The sequence below is a fragment of the Spermophilus citellus genome, assembly GCF_964194105.1.
Source record: "Spermophilus citellus genome assembly, chromosome: 9".
NCBI lineage: Eukaryota > Metazoa > Chordata > Mammalia > Rodentia > Sciuridae > Spermophilus > Spermophilus citellus.
In genome coordinates, this window is record NC_138191.1 from 133,493,803 (window position 1) to 133,517,366 (window position 23,564).

Sequence of the window (23,564 nt, forward strand, 5' to 3'; positions counted from 1 at the left end):
CACTTGGAGGAGGCAAGCAGCACGTTGTCCCTGCAGTGCAGAGATGGAGAGTTCCAATGAAGAGAGGAAGGAAGGGGTAAGTGTGTTGGAGGGGGCCAGGGCCAGGGCCTGCTGCAGGGCCTGCCCAGTGGCCCTGGGCAGTCATGGGGGTCCCTAGTATCCTGGAGCCAACTCTGAGACCCCGTGGGGGTACTTGCCCCTCCGCCCACTCAGCTGCTGGACTCTTACAGGGAGTAGAGGTGAGGTTTACAAATACCCTTTCTGCTGAGCATTCTACTGGAACAGCTGTTTAAAAAGTATCCAAACTACATTCCAAACTGAAGAGTCTGAAAGGGTTCATTTGCCCGTTTCTTCTTCATGGTAAGAATGTGAGATGAAGAGACTTCACAATCAAATGTGTCGGTTACAAAATCCTTAGATGCCGCTGGTGAGTTTTGGTCAAAATTTTGTTCTGAGTTTGGTTTCAGAGAATTTTAGTCTTTTCAGCAAGTAACATAGCTAACCGGCATGCAAAGAAGATAAACGCCAAAAAGGTATTGCTTGATTTTTTTGTTTGTTTGTTTTTAGAGGTGGAGTCTTTGTGGCCCTCCACTAATCATATTACAGCCACTTACTTGTAGATTCCCTTGATTGAGGCAGTGCATAATGAGGGAAAGATAACATGAGTTCAGACACTTTCCAGGAATCTGCGTCTTATTGATCACAATGACATTTACTTGTGGTGGAGAGGGGAAGGGTAGTGTGCATTTGTGCAGAACGTTGTTATTCTGGCGGGGATGGAGACATGCTCGTCACAGGCCGGTTGGAGCATGTGGAGTAAGAGTGGTTCTGGGAGATGGAAGCACCTGTTACTCTTTCCTGCTCCATCCTGTTACCCCCACAGGACTTGGCAAGTTAGTTAACTCTTCTCTGCCTTAGTTTTCTCATCTATAAAATGGCAATCATAGCCTGGACCGTGGTGTACACCTGTAACTCCAGCCACAGCAGGAGGATCTCAAGTGCAAGGCCAGCCTCAGCAACTTGGAGAGACTCTGCCTCAAAAAAAAAAAAAAAAAAAATGAAAAGGACTGGGGATGTGGCTCAGTGGTAAAGCACCCCTGGGTTCCATCCCTAGTGCCTAAATAAATGAAGAGGAATAACAAGCACTCCGTGTCATGGGTCCTGGAGTAATTCAATGGAATAATGCACATCAAGCCCCTGGCACAGTGAATTCTCCTATAAGGTTTTTACTTCTGTGATCCTTTAGAGCAGGGTTAATCTCAGCTCTGTTGACATTTGGTACTAGATAATTCTGTGTTGCTGACACAGAATCGTAGGGTGTTTAGAAGCATCCCTCTCCCTGACTCACCAGATGCCAGTAGCACCTTCTCCCAGGTGGGACAAGCAAAGGTCCTCTAGAGGCAGAAGCAGTCCCTGCCCCCCAACTGCCGATCACAGCTTTACTGCATGCCGCATGCCCACTTGCCCGCACGGAGGTTTTCTTGTTTGGATTTCACAGCTTAGAAAGTGTTGGGCAGATCGAGTGTGGTGGCCTCTATTGGCTGGAACAGGAACGGAGGTAAAGAGGGCATGGCCAGAGGAGGGCCTGGTTTGCTGTCCGCCAGTCAAAGAGAAATGCAAGGGATGGAACTGCACCTCCCCGTGGCGCACCCTGAAAATGAGCAACACTTTGTCAAAGGAAACAATTCCAATGGCCACATGCAAAGGGCATGACCAGTCATGGCCTCTCGTCCTCTGGGGGAGAAGTCTCCTCTGGGCCAGGCACAGGGGAGGACTTAGGAGCAGTGCAGGGAGGCTGCATGGTCTGAGCAGAAGGTGCCAGGCAGTGCATCAGGCCCGGCTCTGTGGCCCTCTATGACTCTCTGTGGCCCTCTGTGGCCCTCTATGGCTCTCTATGACCCTCTGAGGCCCTCTGTGCTCCTCTGCAGCTCGCTGTGGCTCACTGTGACTCTCTGTGGCCTTCTGTGGCTCTTTGTGGCTGGCTGTGGCCCTCTGTGGCTCTCTGTGGCTGGCTATGGCTCTCTGTGGCCCTCTGTGGCTCACTGAGACTCTCTGTGACTCTCTGTGACCCCCTGTGGCTCTCTGTGGCTGGCTGTGGCCCTCTGTGGCTCTCTGTGGCTCTCTGTGGCCCTCTGTGACTCTCTGTGGCCACGTGACCATAACCTCACTGGCCTTCACTTTTCCCATACATAAAGGAAAAAGACCAGTATCTGTCCAGTGTGCAGGAACTTTCTTCCAGGAAAGGAATAACCTGAAAGAAAATAATGGAATGGTTTAGAAAAAAGACAGCAAAGCATTTTACAACTAATCAAGAATTGTTGAATGAAATCCCCCCACAAAAGTACTTCGGGACTATGAAAGTATTTATTTCATGGAGTGTCTGCACCACAACTAGTGTAGTATCCTGAGCAAGTGACGTCCCCTCTGTATGCTATGGGTTCTCGTTGTTTATTTGCATTGACCCATTAATTAATTAGCCCACCCACTTAGGCAGACCGGGTGTGGCTGGGAGGCTGTTTGGCCAGGGCACCCTGCCCAGTGTCCTGAGAGTCCCACCCTGGTGGAGGTCAGCCCTGAAGCTGGTTGTTTCACTGAAATCTGAAGATGGTCTCCTCATCATGGAAACCGGGGCAAGATTCCTCCCCAAAAGTGTGGCAAGAAGAGCCCCCTTCCTGTGTCTGGAGGCCACCAGGGCCAATGTCATCTCTGACTCTTCATCTTCCTCATGTCCTAATGCAGCTCAGCACCAGATCTCCCCCTCCCCTGCCCACTCCTGGAAAGAAAGGAAAAAGTGAGAGAGAGAGAGGGGAGGGGGGAAGGAGGGAGGAAGAGCTCAAGCAAAAGAGTGCTTACGCCCTCTTCTATGTACTTTTAAAATACACTACCTTCATTGAGACTAACTAACATGCCATATAATTTCAGCCATTTAAAGAGTACATCTTTAACCCTTAAAAAGGGGGAATCCTAGTGGGGCACAGTAGCATGCAACTGTAATCCCAGCAAAGTCTGAGGCAGGAGGATTGCAAGTTCAAGGCCAGCCTCAGCAACTTATTGAGGCCCTAAGCAACTTAGTAAGACCTTGTCTCAGAAGGACTGAGGGTGTAGCTCAGTGGTAAAAGCTCCTGGGTTCAATCCTCAGTACGAAGGAAAGAGAGAGAGAGAGAGAGAGAGAGAGAGAGAGAGAGAGAGAAAGGGAGAAAGAGAAAGGGAGAAAGGGAGAAAGAGAGAAAGAGAGAAAGAGAGAAAGAGAAAGAAAGAAAGAAAGAAAGAAAGAAAGAAAGAAAGAAAGAAAGAAAGAAAGAAAGAAAGAAAGAAAGAATCCTGTGTTTTTGTCACCGGCCTGGAGCCAAGGGACACTTTGCTAAATGAAATAAGCCTGGTGCTGAAAAACACGTCCCCTGTGGTGTCACCCATGTGAAAAAGCCAAACTCACAGAAGTGGAATAGAACAGTGGTTGCCAGGAGCTGGGGAGAGAGTAATGGGTGAAGTTGTCACAGGTACAGAGATTGAGTTCTCCAGGGATGTGGTGACGGGGGGCGAGGGAGCTGTAGCTAATAATGCTTTCCTGTAAACTTGAGATTTGGTAAAAGAGTGGACCTTGACGGTCCTCACCGTGCACATACCGGAGACGGCCACGTGAGGCCATGTGTGGAGCCTGATTGTGGCATCCCTCCACGTGCACTGTGTCAGAACGCCACGCAGCGCAGCTTGAAGGAGATGCCGCTCGGCCCCCGGAGGAGCTCATGTGCTGATAAGTTGAAAATATCCTAAGTTCCTACTGAATTTCTGTAGCTTTCACGTGAAGCTGATGCTGCAGGTCAAGGACTGTCTGTATATACAACCTTCATTTGTTATTCTTTGCTCAGTAAAGCTGGAAAAGAATTCAATATGAACTCAGTGTATACTCAGAGTTATGCGACCGTCGCCACAATTGATTCTCAGACACTCCCATCACCCCTGAGACATCCCTGGGGGCCCCCAGCTTACTGGTCCCCCGGCAGCCACTCTTCTACTTTCTGTCTCTCAGATTTAGAATCAGAATCAGGTGATGGTTGTGACTGGCTCCTTGTCCCTCCTTGTACTTCCTTTCTGCAGGGCTGAGTCACATCCCGGGGAGTGTGCACACCATGTTGGTCCATCTGTCCGTCACTGGCCCTTGGCTCGTTTCCACTGGGCAGTGGCAGTGCTGCTATGAAGGCTGCGTTGGAATGTTGGTGTGGACCCTGCGGCTTCTCTTGAGTTGCCTCCTAGGAGGGCAATTGCTGGGTCATGTGGTCACTGAATGTGGGAGGACCCGCCCACCTTTGCCTTTTCCTGATGGCATCCCCAGGCTTTTGATCTGACTCCCCACGGCCCTCAGAGCTGCAGCCCTCTGTCAGAGGCAGCCCTCTGCCTGCCACTTCTGCTCTGCACCAGCAGCTAGAGTGTCCGCTAGAAGTCCGTGTCTTTGTGCCCCTCCTGTGCAGAGCAGTGAAGGCCTAAGCCATGGCCCTGGCCCCCACCCATCCCAGCCCCAGGCTCAAGAGCCCTATTCCAGGTGCAAGGTCTGAGCTCCCCTTTTTTTGTGGGGCTGGGGATTGAACCCAGGGCCCTGTGCATGCGAGGCAAGCACTCTACCAACTGAGCTGTATCCCCAGCCCCCAAGCGCCCCTTCTCTAGACCCCTCTTTTTAATCACTACTATGATTTTTCCTCTTGATACTTATTGCATTTATAGTTTATTACACCATTGTGGGTTTTTGGGTTTTGTTTTTTTGTTTTTTGTTTTGTTTTGTTTTGTTTTTGATGTCTGTCTTTCCCATTGAACAATTTGGGGGAGGAGGTGGAGCAGTGGTATTGGAGATTGAACCCAGGGTGCTTTACCACTGAGCCACATCCCTGGCCCTTTTTATTTTTTATTTTGACAGGATCTCTCTAAGTTGCTTAGGGCCTTACTAAGTTGCTGAGGCTGGCCCTGAACTCGCCATCCTCCTGCCTCAGCCTCGCAGGTCCCTGGGATTACAGGCATATATCACATGCTAGGTGTGAACAGTGATCTTGAGGGCAGCTCTTTTGCTCTCCAGGGCAAAGAAAGGTGGTTGGGCCAGCACAGTGAGACCCCCAGAGTGCCTGGCATTCCACAGGGTGAGTCTCCATTCTTGCAGGGTCTGTATAATGTGCCTGTGGCTTGAACTCACGGAGGAAGCCAAAGACTAAAGGTCGCATCGTGTGCTCTGCACATAAAGGCTGTGGCCTAAGGTCTCTGGTCTTCTTTGCTGGGACCCCTTCAACGCAGCCGGGAGCTGGCCATCTATGGCGCCTGGCAGAATCCCCCATTCTGGGGTGCAAGCCCCTGGGGACCAGCCGGCTCCCAGCTGAGCTGTGCTTGGTCATCACCGTACCAACCACACTCGCATCCATGACCCAGAAGACTTCAAAGCTCAGGCCCTCAGGTGGAGAGTGCCACCTGCCTGCACGAATGACTCTGGTGCTTTTATAGTTAATCCTCTTACTGGGAAGAGGGAAGAGAACTGATAAGCCAATGTTTTCTTCCTTTTCTCCCTCATCCCTTTCAAACAAAATAGAAGAGCTGTGGGCAGGAGTCTTTGTTTGCTTTCTTCACCACGGTATCCCAGCACTAGGAGAGTGACTAAGGGTCCAGACGCAGCCAGCTGGGAGTGAGCCGGTCTGCGAGACCTGCGTGTGTGTACGAGTGGGGAGCCCTGAAGCCTGGGCACTGTCCCCTGCCCTCGCCTCTGGGTGCACTTTGACAGCTGCCTCTGGGGAAGCTCTTATCTTCCTTACCAGAAGCCCTGGGGCTAGCCATTTGCTAATTCATGATGGGTTAATGAATAGTTAATCAATCGGCCATGTGTTAATTCACTTGGTGGAAGGAGAAGCGTGTGTTGGCCACCTGAGAAGGGTTAAGTTCACGGCTCTTCTGTTTCTTTAACAGCTCTCTTGAGGTTTGTTGACATGGTCAGTGTGTGCGGGGTCAGCTTGATGTTTTGACACACGGGTGCATTCTGTATGGTCACTCCCGCCAGCTGATGGCCTGTCCGTGGCCTCCACGCAGCTCCCCGTGTAGGCATGGAGTGGTTTTGCTCTTGACCAGGGGCCCTTCCTTGCAGGCCAGGTTAACCCCTTCCTCTCTGAGCACCACCACGCAGGCTCTCTTCTCTCAGGTCGGCCTCCCCAACCCTCTCCCCTTCAGGTACAGCAGGGGACTGCCCAGCAAAGACCTGGGCTGGCCCCGGGAGAGGGGCGGTCGCAGAGGTCAAGCATGAACACAGTCCCCTGTGACGGGGGACATCTACGGGAGATTCAGACAGACAGCCCGGGCTCACCCAGCTGCGGGTTCGCTCTTAGCCTTGGCAGACACCATGGGGGAGCGTCGTGGTCCTTGCTGCAGAGAGGAGACAGGAGGAGCGTGGGGATTAAGCTAGAAAGTGACCCTGAGAAAATTCAAAATGACTCCTGTAGGTTCCGAGAACAAAGCTCTTCCCACATCTGTCTGTCTCCCTGTTTCATTCCTCTAGAAATGTGTTCCCAGGCCGGGATGCACCTCAGAGGGCCTGGCATGCGTGAGGCCCAGGGTTCCATGCCCACCCGGCGAGAAAAAAAGTGTCCCCTCCTGTCATTCAGGATGGTCTGAAAGGAGCTTTGAGTTTCTTCCTGGGCGGAAGGGGGCTATTTTCCCAGAGCACTGTGTTGAAGAGTCCCCAGAAATGTACAAGCAGCGTCTCACTGTGGCACCCCCTTGTTAAGTTCACCCAGGGACTCGGGGGTCAGTGGTACCAGATAAAATGCTCACGTTTTTCTCTCTGGTCGGGAGCCTGCGCCTTAGGGCTTGAGCACGTTCACTGTCAGGAGTGTCACAGGAGCAATCCCAGGGGTCGGTGAGTGTTGGTCTGTTTCTCTCTGACCTGGGGCCTCTCAGGGGGCGCTCCCCCAGCCCAGGGGCAGTCAGAGAACCTACAGACACCTGGGCCCTCACATCTAGAGAAGGGGTGCAACTGGCATCTGAGGAGCAGAAAACAGGGAGGCTGGAGACATCCCCGGTGCCCAGGACAGTCCCCTGTAACAAAGAGCCATCGGACCCTGCAGGTCCCAGTTGTCACCATGGAGAAAGCCAGTCCTCACCCTCGGCCAGCAGCGCAGGCAGCAGGTTTGAGGATATGGAGTAGCCCAGAGGCCTCGCGGCACGTCTCTGGAGGCCGGTGAGGGCAGGAGGTCCCGCGGCCCCTGCTGCTCCCTGACCCCCATCTCTCTGGCAGAGGCTCACGCTCCTGCTTGCCCTGGCCACCCTGATCGCCTCCTTCGGCTCCTCCTTCCAATATGGGTACAACGTGGCCGCGGTCAACTCCCCGTCAGAGGTGAGGTCACAGGGGGAGGGAGACACGTCTGAATGAACAGGCGGGGGCTTTGGAAGCTCCTGTGGCCTCCCGGGAACACACAGGTCCTTGAGGAAGGGAGAGGGGAGGGCCCTAGGGGAGCTGACCGCTGTCCAGACCTCAGCTGGCTATGGGACACGGTGGGCTGGGCCCTGCTGGGCTCTGGTCTTGGGTGGCCTGGAGTGAGTGGAGGGGCCTGGTGTGGGCAGCAGCTGCCCCCAGGGAAAGCCTGGAGCCACCCTGGGCAGTTCATGTGCTGGAGGCTTTCCCGGGAGGGCCCCAGGGGACCTTGCTGCTCCTGGGGCTTGGTCCCCGCCCCCTGGCCCCACCTGGTGATGCTGCAGTCTGCGTGCGGGGTGTCCCGTCGGGTGGTGTGACGGCCGGGGTCACCACTGCTGTTCTGTGCTCTTGTTTCCAGTTCATGAAGCAGTTTTACAACGACACCTACGGTGACAGAACTGGAGAGCTCATTGACCCCTTCGCTTTGACCTTGCTGTGGTCTGTGACAGTGTCCATGTTCCCCTTCGGAGGCTTTATCGGGTCCCTCCTGGTTGGCCCCCTGGTGAATAATTTGGGCAGGTAAGAGAAGGAGGATTTTTAATTCCCCAAAATTCACAGACCCCTCCATTAGTGCTTTGTTGTTGTTTGGTACTGGAAATTGCACCCAGGGGCGCATTACCACGGAGCCACATCCCCAGCCCTTTTTATTTTATTTTGAGACAGGATCTTGCTAAGTTGCTAAGGCTGGCCTCAAACTTGTGATCCTCCTGCCTCAGCCTCCTGTGTCACTGGGATTACAGGCGTGTGCCACCACACCCAGCTACCCATCACCAGTTTTTACACATGGGCCTTTTAAGTAAAACCTTTATCATGAGATGAGGGCAGAACCACTATGATAATTTTCATTTTCTATTCTGGTCATAAGGAGAAGACCAGACATTGGCAAAGTGTTTGGGGTCTCGGCAAGGTCACAGTGGCTGGGACTCCCAGGGCACATGGAAAGAGCAGCTCGTGCCGTCACAGGTCTGGGACTCACTCGGCTCTTGCCGCTCTTTTGCCTTGGAGGTATTTTCTCACCAAAAACCAAAACTAATTCTCTCCCTGGCATTTTTGCCAACAGAAGATTCAGACGCTGAAACAGTGCGGCCAAGGTGTCAGTCACGGCGAGGTCCTGACCTAGTGTTCTTGAACTCTGGTCATAAACTAACACAAAGGCCTTTCCTGTCTGCTGTTTTTGCCTTGGGACAAGGCAGTGTGCCAAGTCCAGCCCACACTGACTCCCGTGCATCTCTGGCATAGCTCAGATCCATGCCAGGAGCTTCAATGTGGGACAGCGCAGCCTGAGGTCATCTCTCCCACTGTGACACAGCATTGTGACCACCAGGGTCAGGGTTGATCCTTGGCCCTATTTCCAGAAATATTAAAAAATTTGTATATTTCATTGTAAAAAAAAAAAGTCTTTAGAAACATCCACTCGCTCACCTCAAGTCCATGCATGTTAGGGAGTGACCTGTTTATAAACAGAACTTGAGAGGGAGACGTCTCACCGGCCACATCTCAGATAAGGAGCACAGGGAGGCTGGGGGAGGTCGCAGGATCTAATTAGCTCAAGAGTCAAGACCAGCGCTGGAGGGGCAGCTCAGTGGTGGAGCCCTGGTCTAGCATGCCCGAGGCCCTGACTTGATCTTGGCACCACAAAAGACAAAAAAGGTCAAGACCAGAGCACAGACCAAGGTTCCTTCTCCAGTTTTTAAAAGGGTCTGAGAATAAAAATACCCAAGCTCTGTTTTGGGATCTGAGATCCTAAATCTTCCTGGAAGGATGGTACTGACCCCAGTTTTCCCTGTGGATCCCCATGGGGCACAGCGCCCTCCAGGTCAGAGCCAGGTCTGCAGGATGCTTCTCAATGAAGGACTTGCCCTTGGGTGGCCTTGGAAGTTACTGATGGAGCTGCCTACTTGGGAATGTGACCAAAGCCGCTCAGTTGTTTGAAGTTTTCTTAAGTATTTGCATTTATTATTATCATTTTGGAGTGTATTCTACTTACAAAGAAAAGATGTGCTGTAAAGCTGTAAAACAGCATGGCCTCCTGCCCGAGGCATGGAGGGACTGACCACATCTACAGGGCTGTGAAGGGCGGGTCACCTGAAGACTGACACACAGCTGTACTGTTAGCTGAGCCACACACAGCTGTACTCTTAGCCCCCACTTTGCAGGTGGGAAAAATGAGGCCCAGAGAGATGCTGTGACTTACCCACGATGATACAGGGGGCAGGTGCTCAGGATTCCAACCCAGGAAATTCCTCCTATTAATGGGGTTTTCCTTCGTTGAGCTGTTCCTGTTTGGTTTTCGGTGCAGTCGGGCATGCGAGGCCAGCGCTCTACCGACGCTCTAAGGGTTCTTCATATATTTTACATAACAGTCCTTTATCAAATAGGTCTTTTGCAAACACTTTCTCCCGGTCTGTGACTTGTCTTTTCATTATTATGACGTGTCTTTCGCAGAGCAGAAATTTTTGATTTTAACGAATGCCATCTTATCAATTCTTTCAATAAAACTGACTTTTATTATGGTTTATTGTTGTTATAAAATTCTCTGGAGGGAGCTGGGGCTGGGGCTCAGTGGCAGAGCGTTTGCCTCGCACCTGTGACGCATTGGGTTCGATCCTCAGCACCACATAAAAGTAAACAAACAGGCATGCCGTCCATCTACAGCTACCAAAAACCACCCGCTCTGGAGCCTGCACCCTTATTGTTTGCAAGGCCCGCTTCCTTCTTTTTTTTTTTTTTTTTTTTTTTTTGAGTGTCAGTCTTGCAAGTTGACAAGGCTGGCCTCTACCTCCAAGGCTCAAGCAATCTTCTTGCCTCGGCCTCCTGTTGCTGGGACTGCAGGTGTGTGCCACCTGCCCAGCCTGTCTCCCTCCTTGATGTGCCACTGGTTCGGGTCTTCAGCATGTTCCCCTTATTCTGAAAGGTTGTATTAAAAACACTGAGTTGGCGTGGTGGCACATGCCTATAATCCCAGTGGCTTGGGAGGCTGAGGCAGGAGGACTCAGAAGCACTCTGTCTCAAAATAAAATACAAAAAAGTGTTAAAAAAAAAACGTTCAAATTGAACTTGTTGGCTTATCTATTTGTCCCTGAAATTAAGGTCACTTCAGTTGATGCTGTATATATATAAATACACAGAGTAGACTATACTAACATTAAATGTTTATTTGTAGTGCTAGGGATAGGACTCGGTGCCTCAGGCATGCTAGGCAGGCACGTGCCACCCACCTGCAGCCCAGTGCAGGGCCACATGGATCTTGAGGCTGCGTTGAGGGTTCTGTAGAGGTGCTGCTTCTAGCTTTGCCGTTCTTTCGTTTTTTTGTTTGTTTTTGGCACTAACGATTGAACCCAGGGGTGCTTAACCACTGAGACGCATCCCCAGCCCTTTTATTTTTTTATTTTGAGGCAGGGTCTTGCTGTGTTGCTGAGGGCCTCACTAAGTCGCTGAGGCTGGCCTCCACTTGGGATGCTCCTGCCTGCCGGGATCACAGCATGCACCACTGCACCCGGCTGCCATTCTGTCTTCTACGGCTTTACAAGTCTCCTCTTTGTGCTTTATATTTTTACATCAAATTATATTTTGTCAGCTCTCAGTTTGTCACCCAACTTCCCTTTTTGTCTCTATTGGTCTTTTGATCACTTTCCTAACCTTATATTTTCAAACGTTTTATTTTTCCGTGTTAAGTTACCGGTTCTTCTTTCCCGGGCCGTGCCTTTGGTGTTGGGTCTGAAAGGTTACGGCCAGTGGTCACTTTGCAGCACCTGTGCTAAACAGTCATTGCCAAACCCAGGGTCACCTAGGCGCCCCCCCACACACACACACACCATCTTCTAGGAACGTTCTGGTTTTGCGTGGAACCCTGAGGTCTAGGGCAGGTCCACGATCCACTTCAGGTTGATGTCCCTGAAGGGCATATCCGCGTCGAGGCTGACTCTGCCTGTGGAGGTCCAGGTGTTCAGTGGCGTTCTAGAAGTCTCCCTCTACCCCACCGAGACTGAGGTTGGAGAGTGTCCTCCACTGAAGGGCCGGCTTGATTCCTCACGTTTGACCCCCATCATTTAACGCGGTTTATCACCCTGGGAATTCTGTCGTCTGGACCTGTGCTGTCTGCCTTTCTTTTTCTTTTTCTCAATTATCTATTGAGGGCTGGGGATGGGGAAGTGTGTGTGTGAGGGAGGGAGGGAAGGAGGAGGCGGGGACCACCGCGCAGCCTCCTGAGGGACAGGTCCCTGTCTCCTGGCGCCATCCTGAGGCCCCTCCACAGGGGCCTTTGCTTCAGTCAGGATCTCAGGGCCCAAGTCCACCTGCGGTTCAGCCTCCTCCTCCATCACATGGGAATGCTTTCGAGGTTTTATTAAGTGTGATGCTTGTTATGGGTTTTTGTTGACGCCCTTTATCAGCTGAAAGAAGTTTCTCTATAGTTACTTAAGGCTGGATTGTTTTTTGTTTATTTGGGGGTTTTGGTTTTTGGTTATTGGGCTTTTTTTTGTTTATTTTTGTACTGTTGTTGTTTTGTTTTCTGTTCTTTGTTTTTCATCATAAAGGGCTATGTGGGGCTCTGTGGGACGCAAGAGGATCACAGGTTCAAGGTCAGACTCAGCAATTTAGGGAAACTTTGCTTCAAAAATTTTTAAAAAGTATTAGGGGTGTAGCTCAGTGGTGGTGTCCTCATGTTCGTCCCCAGTACCAACATTTTTTAAAAAATCATAATGGCATTTCGTTTTATTGATTTCTTTTGACACTTCTAGGAGATAATCCTACATTTTCCCCAGTACCATCTTTAATATGGTGAATATATTGAAGGATTTTATCCATGCCGTTGAACCTGCTAATATTTCATTTAGGATTTTTGCATTTACGTGGACTTAAGTGAAGTTGGCCTATGCTTTTATTTGTTTCTAATGTCCTTACCCAGTTTGGTTTGGGAGGTTACATTAAAACCACAAATTAGCTTATGATTTCAAAAGCCACGTCCTGTATTTTAATTTTGGGGCCCCTTCCCCCCTATTCTCGCTACTGACGCCCTCTGCCCTTTGCTCCCACATCAGGCTTGACCTCTATCAGTCTCAGGTCCCAGGAGCCTGAGGCCCAGCAGGGAGGCTCACTGCTGCACCTGGGGGAGCCCCCGAGGGCAAATACCAGGAGTTCTCGTGAACAAACTCGAAGCCTGTGCTGCCTGAGCTGCTATTTTACCCTCTGCAGGAAAGGAACCTTGCTGTTCAACAACATCTTTTCCATTGTTCCTGCCATCTTCATGGGTTGCAGTAAAATCGCCAAGGCCTTTGAGCTTATCATTATTTCCAGATTTTTAGTGGGAATATGTGCAGGTAAGGATGCCACACTGACTGGCCATTCTGTTATTCAGGGTCATCAGTCAGGGACAGGGGCGGCAGGGGGCCTGCAGGGAGGGACCCGTCCCCAGGGACCTGAACAAGCCCAGGGTCTCTGGAGCACATAGATTCAAGTGACCCTGCACCTGCGCTGTGAAACAGACCTGGAGCAGACACTGGGCGGACCTCTGCGATGGAAGCCGTCTCTGGTTTTGTTTGGCCGTGCTGGGGTTTGAACCCAGGGCCTCACACTTGCTAGGCTGGCACTCTCCCACCCAGGAAACTGTGCTCTGCAAGACTGAAATTCAGAATCTCTAGAAGGTCCTTCCAACTGATCCTTTAATCTCAGTGTCTCAGCATTTCCTGGGGGCAGGTCAGGGCCAGTTAGCGGGTGGTGACATCTGTTTAGTGGGCAGCCTGGGGTTTGGTGTTGGTTTTTATTTTTTTATCAGATTTTGTCATATGTGGTGAAAATAGAATCATCTCTTGAAACGTTTGTTTCTCTTATTCATTTGCATATTAATGGGAGAACGGGTTGCAGAGTACAGTGTATTTCTGGGGGTTTGGTGTGGTTTGGTTTGGCTGTGAGTTACTCTTGAAGCTTGAGAAGCCATCTGATGCCTGAATCCCTCTACCAGAAACACAGTAAGGAGAAGAGCCTTGCAACTTTCATAGGGCAGTCTGCAGTGGCCAGAGGCCTTTCCTGGGTGCTCTCTCACCTTTTCCCACACGTGCACCCGCTGAGTGACCCGAGGCCTCTCCCCTAACAACTGTGGTGCTGCTTGGCACAGCCCACCTCCGACCTGTCCGCTGAGGCTGCCGCCCAGAGGCCTCCCCAGGTCAGCATTGTCAACAGGCAGCGGTTCCCAGGGTCAGACCAGGGGAGGGCCCAGGGCACAGAGTCCTACAGGTGCAGATGGCATCTCCTGAAATCTGTTCCCGGGGCATCTCAGCGCTTCCTTCTGTCATAGTCCCAGCATGGCCAGTGAGCTTGGCTTTCCTTCTTTCACATGTGGAATTAGGGACAGAGTAGTGGTTTGGCTGGTTGTCAGATGGAGCCCAGTGACAGAGCAGAGACGTCACAAAGACTGCTGTTGGGGGAAATGACAGAGAATCACAGGTAGGGGAGAAGAGGATAGGGACAGGTTTCCTGCCATGGAGCCTCGCTGGCTCAGCGGTTTTACTTGCCAGGTGCAGCTTTCAAAAAATAGAGGATTCCTGGGGTTGAGGCTCAGCGGTAGAGCGCTCGCCTAGCACGTGCGAGGCCCTAGGTTCGATCCTCAGCACCACATAAAAATAAAATAAAGATATTGTGTCCATCTACAACTAAAAAATAATAAATAAATAAAATAGAGGATTCCTAAACAATGTCAGGAGTGAGCAGGTCCAGTTTCTTCTCCTCTAACCACAGACAATTCAGAATTGACTCTGAGAGAAATACAGAACAGGCTCCAATAGAAAGTAAATCACAATTAAAACCCCCGACCTTTACTCTTAAGTATTACTTCAGGTCAATGCTTCACAAACTATGGGTCTCAGGATTTCTTTGCATCTTAAAAGTATAAAGGACTCCACATTAAACATTGCAAACAAGCCACGTGGTGATGCATGTCTGTAACTCTAGCTACCAAGAGTCTGTAACTCTAGAGACCAAGGCGGTTGGATCACAAATTCAAGGTCAGCCTGGGAGACTCTGTCTTAAAGTAATTTTTTTCTTTTTCAAGAAAAGGGGTTGGGGATGTAGCTCCTTGGTAGAGTGCTTATCTATCATGCCTCAGGTCCCAGGTTCAAACCCCAGCACGTCCCCGACCCAGACTGCAACCAAGAAGTGCAATCATTCATTTTTAAAAATAATGGGCCCATTACATATTTTAGTTAGAAACAATTTTATGTTTTAATACCAAAAACAAGTGGCCTTGTTGGACATTTTTGCAAATCTCTTAATGTGTGGCTTACTAAGAAGACCCCTGGGTTCCCAGCCTGCCTGTGTCGAGTTGGTTGTGACGTCGCACGGCAGCTAGCTTCTGGGAAACTCCACACTATGCTCCCAGGGGGGTGGGAGTGAAAGGGGAAGCCAGTCTCACAGCCTCCCACGGAGGTCTCAGGAACCCCGTCCTCCGTCCAACTTGGGGGACACCAGCAGGTGCAAGAGGCCTTTCACCAGGCTCCTGAAAGCCCGCGAGACGCCTCTCCAGCTGCATGCCACGTCCACACCCCACTGACGTGAAAATGAAGCCACTGAGAGATGAAGTGCCCAGTCCCGTCCAGGGAGGCGCCAAGGCACCAGGATGGGACTGCAGGGGCTCACTGTCCACTCGGTTGCTGTTTGTCCCCATCTTGGCAAGAGAGCCCAAGGCTGGCTCCGAGGGGTTTACTTCTTGAAAGCCACAAGGCTTCTGAAAGCCATCGGTGCTGCTGGCGGGGCGAGCCCAGTGCCGTCCCTTCACAGGTCTCCTGGGGTTGGGCTGTCCTTCCTTCCCTCCCTCCCTCCCTCCCTCCCTTCCTTCCTTCCTTCCTTCTTTCTTTCTTGTACTAGGATTGAACCCAGGGCTTCTTTCCCACTAAGCCACATCCCCAGCCCACCCACTCGGCCCCCCAACTTTATTTAAAAATTTATTTGAGACAGTGTCTCACTGAGTCACTTAGGGCCTCGCCAGTTTGCTGAGGCTGACCCTGAACTTGCCATCCTCCTGCCGTGGCCTCCCGAATCACTGGGATTACAGGTGCGCTCCTGGATTTTCATATCTTAATGAAGCTGAGAAGTGCTTGCCATTAAAAAGCAGCCTCGAGGGCCCACTGGGTGCTAAGTGGCAAGAACCGAGCTGGCATCTGGGGCCTTCCTTTGCAGGCCTGTGTGCACTGAGCCTGGAGGTGCTGCCCCCACCCACCGCATGCTGAGGGCTGCTTTAAAGATGCCCCTCTTTGCTCTGATGACAGGAAAGAGTTTTCATGAACTGTCTCCTTTGAAACACAAAGCAGAGAATTTCAAAGGAAGATGACTTTGGTGCCTTCCTATTCAATGTTACCAAATAAACTCCGGTCACCAGAAGTTCTTCCCTCCCCTCACCCCAAACTGTTCCCTCAGGGTCTGCCTGTGTGACAGAGTCTCCCTGTAACCCCAGGATGATCCTGAGCCTCAGCTTGGCCCAGGACACCTGGACTTGTCATAGCCCCTCAGGGCTTCCTGAGGCCCCCAGCTCTCGATGTGCTTCTGGGGGATTAAATGAGATGCTGTATGTGGGGTACTTCAGACTCCACAGAATTCAATCCTACCTGTGTGGTGTGTGTGTGTGTGTGTATGTGTGTGTGTGTGGTTTTTTTTTTTTTTTTTGGTAGTTGTAGATGGACAGAATGCCTTTATTTTATTTATTTATTTTTTATGTAGTGCTGAGGATCAAACCTACAGCTAGGCAAGCGCTCTGCCGCTGAGCCCCAGCCCCAGCCCCTCTACCTTTCTTAAGGAGGTCACACTCCAGGATGACGGAAGTCCAGGCCTTGCAGAAATCCCAGAAATGCAGATGTCCCCAATTAGACTAACAGTTTTGATGTTTGCTGGTAACTGTGACTGGTGTGCTGACCATTGGCTTTTGCTGTGATCTATACTCACCCCTGAAGGTGAAGCTGGAGAGCAGGGGTCGCTCCAGGACAGGGGTCTACCCAGAGCAGCTGGGAGGGGAGACCCCAGGTCTGGATAACCTGTGCCCCTAGGTGACCCCTGTTAAGCGGCAAGTGCTCCTGGGCAGGAGCTTCTCTGGCCTGATTTAGAGTTTAAGAGGCTAAGCATGAAAAGAGGTGTTCGCTGTCTCTGTGGCCATTCCGAGGAAGTTCCAGCCGAGCATCTGATGGCTGAGTAACAGTAGCTCTGCAGACTCGGCCCACCCGGTTGGACAACTGCTCCTGACTGCGTTTTTGCTCCAACCCTCCTCCCAGGTGTGTCTTCCAACGTGGTCCCTATGTACTTAGGGGAGCTGGCCCCTAAAAACCTGCGGGGGGCCCTCGGGGTGGTGCCCCAGCTCTTCATCACCATCGGCATCCTTGTAGCCCAGCTGCTTGGTCTTCGGAATATCCTCGCCAACGAAGAAGGTGAGCGGGGACCCTGCCCCTCTCCCAACGCCTCCCCTGCCGCAGGTGCCTGCTCAGGCCAGGAAGCATCTGCAGGCTGGCCTTTTCTCTCTGGTGGGCTGGCTGTCCCTGGGACCCTCTGCTACCCTGAGTCCACATTGTTGGTGTGCTGTTTGTCCCTGTGCAGCCCCTGAACAAGTGCTGGTGACAGCTTCCCCTTAGGAGATGAGCAAGGTGGAACAGGAAGGCCAGCTGCTCTTGGCCTGCTCAGAGGCTGTCCATACGGTGGCCAGTGGCCCCACAGTGACAGCCAACAGTGTGCCCGTAGTTGGTATTGCTTTCACACCACCCCGCTTTCTTTGTCTTGGGTCTGGAACTTCTGAAACGAAAACCAGATTTAATCATCACAACAGTCAAAATAGAGTGCTGGGGGCCAGGAGCCTTGTCTTCTAGAGTACCCCATACCTTCCTCCAGACAGCCCCGTGCAAGCATGTGCTGTGGTTATACCCATCTCACAGCATAGAAGAGAGACTGGAAAACGTGCCCAAGGCCTCTGGGGATATAGAGCCAGGAGTCTGTGTTAACCGCCACACCCTCCTGCCTTCCCATCACTCCTACAGTCAGGGCACCTATGTTGAGGTGCCACACCTTCCTTAGGAACTGAGACCCAACTTGAATGCACCAGGTTCCTGTCCCCAGGAGCTCCCAACCAGCAGGACTTGGAGCAATGTGCAGAGCTCTGTCTGCGCAGGAAGGAGGGATTGCTTCTGCCCAGGAAGAGGGGCTTCAGAGACAGCCTGGACTAGGGGTCAGGAGGACAGTGTTCCAGACCTGGGCAGAAGAGACAGGAGTACAAAATTCTTGTGTCTTTGGTGAACTGCAAATCCTGAGGGACACGTTGTGCTCCCAGTTCTTACTTTAACTTTCCTGCAGCCTGGGTGTACAGAGGGTAGTGCTTGGCCTTTTCCATCTTAGAATTTCCAGCATGGTTCCTGGCACATAACAGGTACTCAAAAAACAGGGAAGGCCAGGAGACAATAATTGAGTCAGAGAAGACGCTAGAAGATGCACAGGAAGAGGGCAGGCCCAGTGTCCAAGGCTGCGAAGAAGTCAAGGGAGGGCAAGATAGACAAACAGAATCTGGATCTGTACTTAGGGGAACTTCAGCAACTTAGGAGTTGGTGGGGCCCGGGGATGGGCTCAGAGGCCAGGTAAGAAGTCAGCCTTTGCCACAAACCTGACAGCGGGGGATGGTCAAAGCCTCCAGGACTAGCCAGGCCCCTGGATTCTGGATGATGGTCCAGCCTGGAGCGAGGTGGTCAGGGCAGAACTTGAGCTACATTTTATGGCACTTGTTTTCTGGACAAAGTAGGAGGTCAGGTTGCTGGTCAGGAACCCCGGGGGTTATAGGCTAAAGAGAAGGTTCTGAGGTTGAAATGTGACTTGAGAAAGGTCATGTCTCAGTGTGGGTGTTGCTGGTCCATTGCATAGCTAGACTCTACTGTAAGAGACCAGTGGTACATCACTGATTGTCAGCTGGTTATAGCCTTAAATTGAATGAAAAATCTGTCAGCCACGTGGTTAAGATCAGCCTGCTTCAACTTGACTCCCAAATAACCGTGAGACCTGGCCGAGGGGCCCACACTCTGCAGGCCTCGCTGTTGCCATGGGTACAGTGGGGCTGGTCCTGGAACCTCCCTGGTAAGGGCACTGAGAGAAGCAGTGAGTTAACCCGGGACAGAAAGTTAGGCCAGTACCTGACACATAAATGCCCATATGGTCGCCTGTTGGAGCCCAGGGGAAAAGCAGGGCATACCCCACTTGGAGAAAGACCTCGAGCTGCTCAGTTCCTTATGTGAATATTTTTATTGTGCAACAGCATGAACAATAAGGAGGAAAAACAAAAATCAAGGAGAAATGAATGAAAATAGAAATCAAATCAAATATCAAATAGAAATCAATCCCCTGCATGAGAAGGGCAGGAGCCCCCCAGGCCTGCTGTGCCCCTCACTCAGGTCTCCCCACCCCGTAGTCATATCCTGGCCCTCGCCTCCTGTTTCCCCACCTTTGCTAACGATGGGGTTAACCTCACCTGCTTCTGAACTTGACGTCAGGGCATTACGTTGGCGGAGATGTCACTCGGCCTGGTGTCCGTTCACGTTGTGGCTGGCTTTGTTTGGTTGCGGTATCAAATTCCCACCCCGGCTCCCGCATCCACTCTGCGTGGACTGTTACAGATCTTGCAGGGTTTCCTGGTTTTGTTTCCATTACCAATGTTGCTCTGACCATTCCAGCGGTCAGTCCCTGTGACCTGGGCACAAGCTTGTCCATGCACATGCCTGGGGTGGGCTGGCGAGGTCAGTCGAGTGTGCCCTGCTTCCAGGCTCCTGACAAGTGTCTTCTGAAGGACGCCATGTGGGCAGGGTGACACAGGAGAACACCCATTCGCCTGTGTTCTGCCGGGCACTTGGTACGGTCAGGCCTTTCCCTTTAGCCCACCTGGTAGGTGTTCAGTGGCCATTCTGTAAGTATTCCCTGAGCGTCTGCTGGGAGTCTGCCTTGGGAAGGCCTGTGTCCCCCAAGGGTGCCTGGCAGGGGCAGTGCAGGCCTCTGACAAGCCGCTCGCCCCTAGGCTGGCCCATCCTCCTGGCGCTGACCGCGGTCCCCGCCGTGCTGCAGGTCCTGCTGCTCCCCTTCTTCCCCGAGAGCCCCCGGTACCTGCTGATTCAGAAGAAAAACGAAGAAGCTGCCAGGAACGGTAAGGCCCGCTGGCTGGCGGTGGAGGTGGCCGCCCCGCGTCCGCTGCCCCGGGTGGCCCGACGCCTCTGCTGTCCCTCCCGCAGCCCTGCGGCGGGTGCGCGGCTGGGACGAGGTGGACGAGGAGGTGGAGGAGATCCGGCGGGAGGACGAGGCGGAGCGGGCGGCGGGCTTCATCTCGGTGCGGAAGCTGTTCCGCCTCAAGTCCCTGCGCTGGCAGCTCATCTCCATCATCACCCTCATGGCTGGCCAGCAGCTGTCCGGCGTGAACGCGGTGGGTGCCCCCGGGCCGGCGCGGGCGGCAGGGGCCGGGCACAAGCCACCTGCCCGCAGGTCCCTGAGGCCCGCCCGCCGTCCCCTTCCAGATCTACTACTACGCTGACCAGATCTACCTGAGCGCCGGCGTGGAGGCCAACGACGTCCAGTACGTGACGGCCGGCACCGGGGCCGTCAACGTGTTCATGACCTTATGCACTGTGAGTGTCCCATTGGCCACCGAGGACGCAGGGACATCTGGAGAGCACCCCTCCCCACAGAGGAGGGAGCCGGGACCTGAGGGGCCATCATGCCCCTTGGGTCCTTGCGCCCAGCCTCTGAGGTCTCCAGCTCCACTGGAGACCCCCAAAGATGGAGGCCCAAACCCCACCACTCCAGGAGCTCCCAGTGTGTCGGGTGGCTCTGCTCCAACTCTTACAGTGGGGACCCGGAGTTGTACTGGGCCACAACATGGCAAGAAAAGAGAGAGCCCCTGACTGGGCATCATGTTGGCCCTGCAAAAGCCCACGGCTCACGGCTCTCCACCATCTCTGGCGGGGGGCCAGGCCTCTGTGCAGGCAGAATCTCTTGATTGCATCGAGGTCTCCGGCACCCAGTGGTTGGGGGGTGGGGTCCTAAGGCCTAGGGCTGCAGGGTTAAGAGGCCCTTGAAGTAATGTCTCCTTAGAGGATGGACAGCCAGGGCCCAATGACACAGGCAGACCTCCTGCTGGCCACACAAGGGCACGTGATTATCAAGTGTGCACATGGGTGGGCACCCATCCCTCCCAGCCCCTCGGAAGAGGGTATGCGGATGGCAAGGCTTTCCCACAGCGGCAGCTCCAAGCAGGGGTGCGGCCAGGCCAGAAAGGCACCTGGTGGCCCCTCCAGAGCCCACTTCCTCCCTCCTCCAAACCCCCCTCCAGGTGTTCGTGGTGGAGCTCTGGGGCAGGAGGCGTCTACTGCTCCTGGGCTTCTCCACCTGCTTCATGGCCTGCGCTGTGCTGACCGTGGCTCTGGCACTGCAGGTAAGGAAGGGGACTGAGCTGTGCTGGCCCTGATGCGTATTGAGAGGACACGTTGTAAGGACAAGGCACAAGAGTGAATTTGTTGGCCCATCAGCGACCGACAGCCCCCTCTATGCTCACTCTTCAAAGCTCATTGAAGTGGCATTGTGGAACAAGTGCCATCCCTGCACCTGGGCAGAGTGGCTAAAGTCCCCCAGGTCCCTGTCCCCACTGGTGCTTGCTTTGCCAGGTGCTAACCAGCTCCGTTCTGTCCCCACAGGACACCGTCTCCTGGATGCCCTATGTCAGCATTGCCTGCGTCATCATCTATGTCATAGGACATGCCCTCGGGCCCAGTATGTGCCCCAGAGCTGACCTCACGGTTTCAGTGCCCTGTCCACGCCCGCCGACTTGAGCTTCTGGCTTGAGCTTCCCCTGGAGGCCCAGGGAGAGCTCCTGTCCTCTTCCTCTTGCGCAGGGCTTGGGTGGGGCATAACTTGAGTAAAAACAGCCAAGCTGTGATGCAGGTGGCCAACCTGTGATCCTGACACGGGCCACTGGCTGGCGGCTCTCGCAGGATGCCACCCATTGCGCCAGACATCCTTGTGAACTCCCATTTGCCTCCTCACACTGCCACTTCAGAAGCCCCCATGTCCTGGAGATACCCCATTGTCCCTAGAGCCGGGTGCCCGGTTCACCAGCACATCCAAGGACTCAAGGGCCCTTTGTGGCTGCTCCGCCTTCGGGGGAGACAACTCCCCTTGCTTCCCCCCCCCCACCAGGTCCCATCCCTGCGCTGATCATCACTGAGATCTTCCTGCAGTCCTCCAGGCCAGCTGCCTTCATGATCGGGGGCAGTGTCCACTGGCTGTCCAACTTCACTGTGGGCTTGGTCTTCCCCTTCATTCAAGTGAGTGGGACCCGGAGCCCCAGCACCCCCACACCCCAATAATGGAGCGAGGACCTGGTACAGCCTCATCTGCCTCTCCCCACAGGTGGGCCTTGGTGCTTACAGCTTCATCATCTTTGCCATAATATGTCTCCTCACCACCATCTACACCTTCTTCATTATCCCCGAGACCAAGTCCAAGACCTTCATCGAGATCAATCAGATCTTCGCCAATTTGAACAAGGTGTCGGGAATCCACCCGGAGAAGGAGGAGCTGAAAACCTTTCCATCGGACACCTCAAAGCAGCAGTGAAGAGGAGCCTGTGGAGCAGGTCTGCGTGGAGCCTCCTCCCAGGACTTTCCCCTGACTTCTGTTTGCCTGTGACATCCAGAAACGGAACAAGTCTGGTGTGGAATGCAGGTCTCAGGCTGACCTCCCCGCCCAGAGGGACAGTCCAGGAGCCTCCATGCTGTCCCGCCCCCCCCCCCCCCCCCCCCCGTCACCTCTGCCCAGCCCTGTGTCTGCACACCGTCATTCCTCACCTGCTGGGCCAGCTGCTGTGGGGCTCTTGGTGATACAGCTTTTCTAACAAAAATAGGTACTACAGGGACAGATGGGAGGAATCCAATTTTGTCAGTGAAACTAACTCTCTTCTGTGGCCCCACGGACCTCCTGGGGCCACCAGCACTGTGGAAAGCTGAATTCATCCTCTGATCCCACCCTTCTCCTGACTTGCAAAGAGTGGTATCAAGAATAATGACTTAGAGAAAGCTGGAGAAGGGTCCCTGGGGATATATTACCTGAGTTCAAATTGATGATCCTAAATTATATCGCTAGGGGAAATGGAATTGCTTCTGTATAGTTAATAAAACCAATCTGATAACTTTTCACCAAGAATGCACCCAATTCTCCGTGAGCAGATCAGAGCAGGAGGGCTGCTCCCTGCTCCCTGGGCTGTGCTGGATGTCAGCCCTCGAGGCGGGGTGTCTGGAGCGGACGAGGCATGCAAACCTCTTCTGCTGAAAGAACAGCAAAATGAGATGTTAAATTTAAGGTTGGGAAAGGCACCTGATCCCCAGGTTCATGGTGAATACCAAGGGGCCTAAAGGCAGGGCTGCAGGAGTGGGGAACCAGGAAGAAGCAGGCGCCCCCACACCAACATGGCAGCACTGGAGACTTTTCTTAAGAGACATGAATAATCAAGAGGCGTGTGCGAGTGTGTGTGTTGGTGTGTGCATGTGTGTAAGGAGGGTAGGTACAAAATACAGAGGAAAACTGTCCATGTGGGAAGGAAGGGATGGATGGCCTAGGGCACGATGTGACATCACCTGGAATAAGGGTGGCAGAGGCCAGGGCTGCCGGGGACAACAGTGGGAGCCAAGAGAAACTTTTGTGGGTGTGGAATGGGGATTGCACCAGCAATGAGTCCAACAGGGAAGCACAGCAAGGCATAGGGGAAGTTCAAGGCACAGGGTCGTGGTTGAACCATCCTTGGCCTTCGGCAGCAGAGCACAGAACCAGCAAAGATGGAGGTCCTGCACACAAGGAGTGGTGGGGCCCAAGCCAGGGCTCGAGGGACTGTGGCACTGTTGTGAACTCACCCTCGAGCAGCCCAGGAGGTTCCTGATCCTGCTCACCTACTCCCCAGGTCCAGACCTTGGCTCTGCCCCTTACTAATTGTGCAACGCAGGCCACTCACTTAGCTATTCTGTACTCAGCTGAAAATTGAACTGATGATAAATGTCTCTCATCATGATGGCAAAACCAGACCTGGTTGTAAAATGAAATCACTAAAGCATTATGGTGAAAACCAATGCCTGGGAAGGAGCCAGTTGCCCTC

At 52.9% G+C, this 23,564-nt stretch overlaps 1 protein-coding gene across 2 annotated transcripts; it reads left to right on the top strand.

The window, feature by feature from the left end:
- Nucleotides 1–5,718: 5,718 nt before the first annotated feature.
- On the top strand, nt 5,719–22,583 carry SLC2A5 (solute carrier family 2 member 5). 2 transcript variants are annotated; one of them, XM_081305740.1, is made up of 11 exons: nt 5,719–7,354; nt 7,791–7,951; nt 12,626–12,750; nt 16,684–16,836; nt 19,449–19,574; nt 19,660–19,847; nt 19,939–20,049; nt 20,754–20,855; nt 21,115–21,190; nt 21,617–21,744; nt 21,830–22,583. In XM_081305740.1, exons 2-11 carry the CDS (start codon nt 7,794–7,796, stop codon nt 22,034–22,036), a joined length of 1,374 nt encoding a protein of 457 aa, XP_081161866.1. In that variant the 5' UTR covers nt 5,719–7,354; nt 7,791–7,793; the 3' UTR covers nt 22,037–22,583. The 2 variants fall into 2 exon arrangements, with proteins under 2 accessions (XP_081161866.1, XP_081161865.1); XM_081305739.1 differs by lacking the exon at nt 5,719–7,354 and having other exon boundaries at nt 7,485–7,951.
- The last annotated feature ends 981 nt before the right edge of the window (nt 22,584–23,564 follow it).

Coding starts and splice junctions, on each gene's coding strand:
- SLC2A5 (XM_081305739.1), top strand. CDS start 7,503: ATGGGACACGGTGGGCTGGGCCCTGCTGGGCTCTGGTCTTGGGTGGCC. Junction 7,952..12,625: donor CTGGTGAATAATTTGGGCAG/GTAAGAGAAGGA, acceptor TACCCTCTGCAG/GAAAGGAACCTTGCTGTTCA. Junction 21,745..21,829: donor TGGTCTTCCCCTTCATTCAA/GTGAGTGGGACC, acceptor CTCTCCCCACAG/GTGGGCCTTGGTGCTTACAG.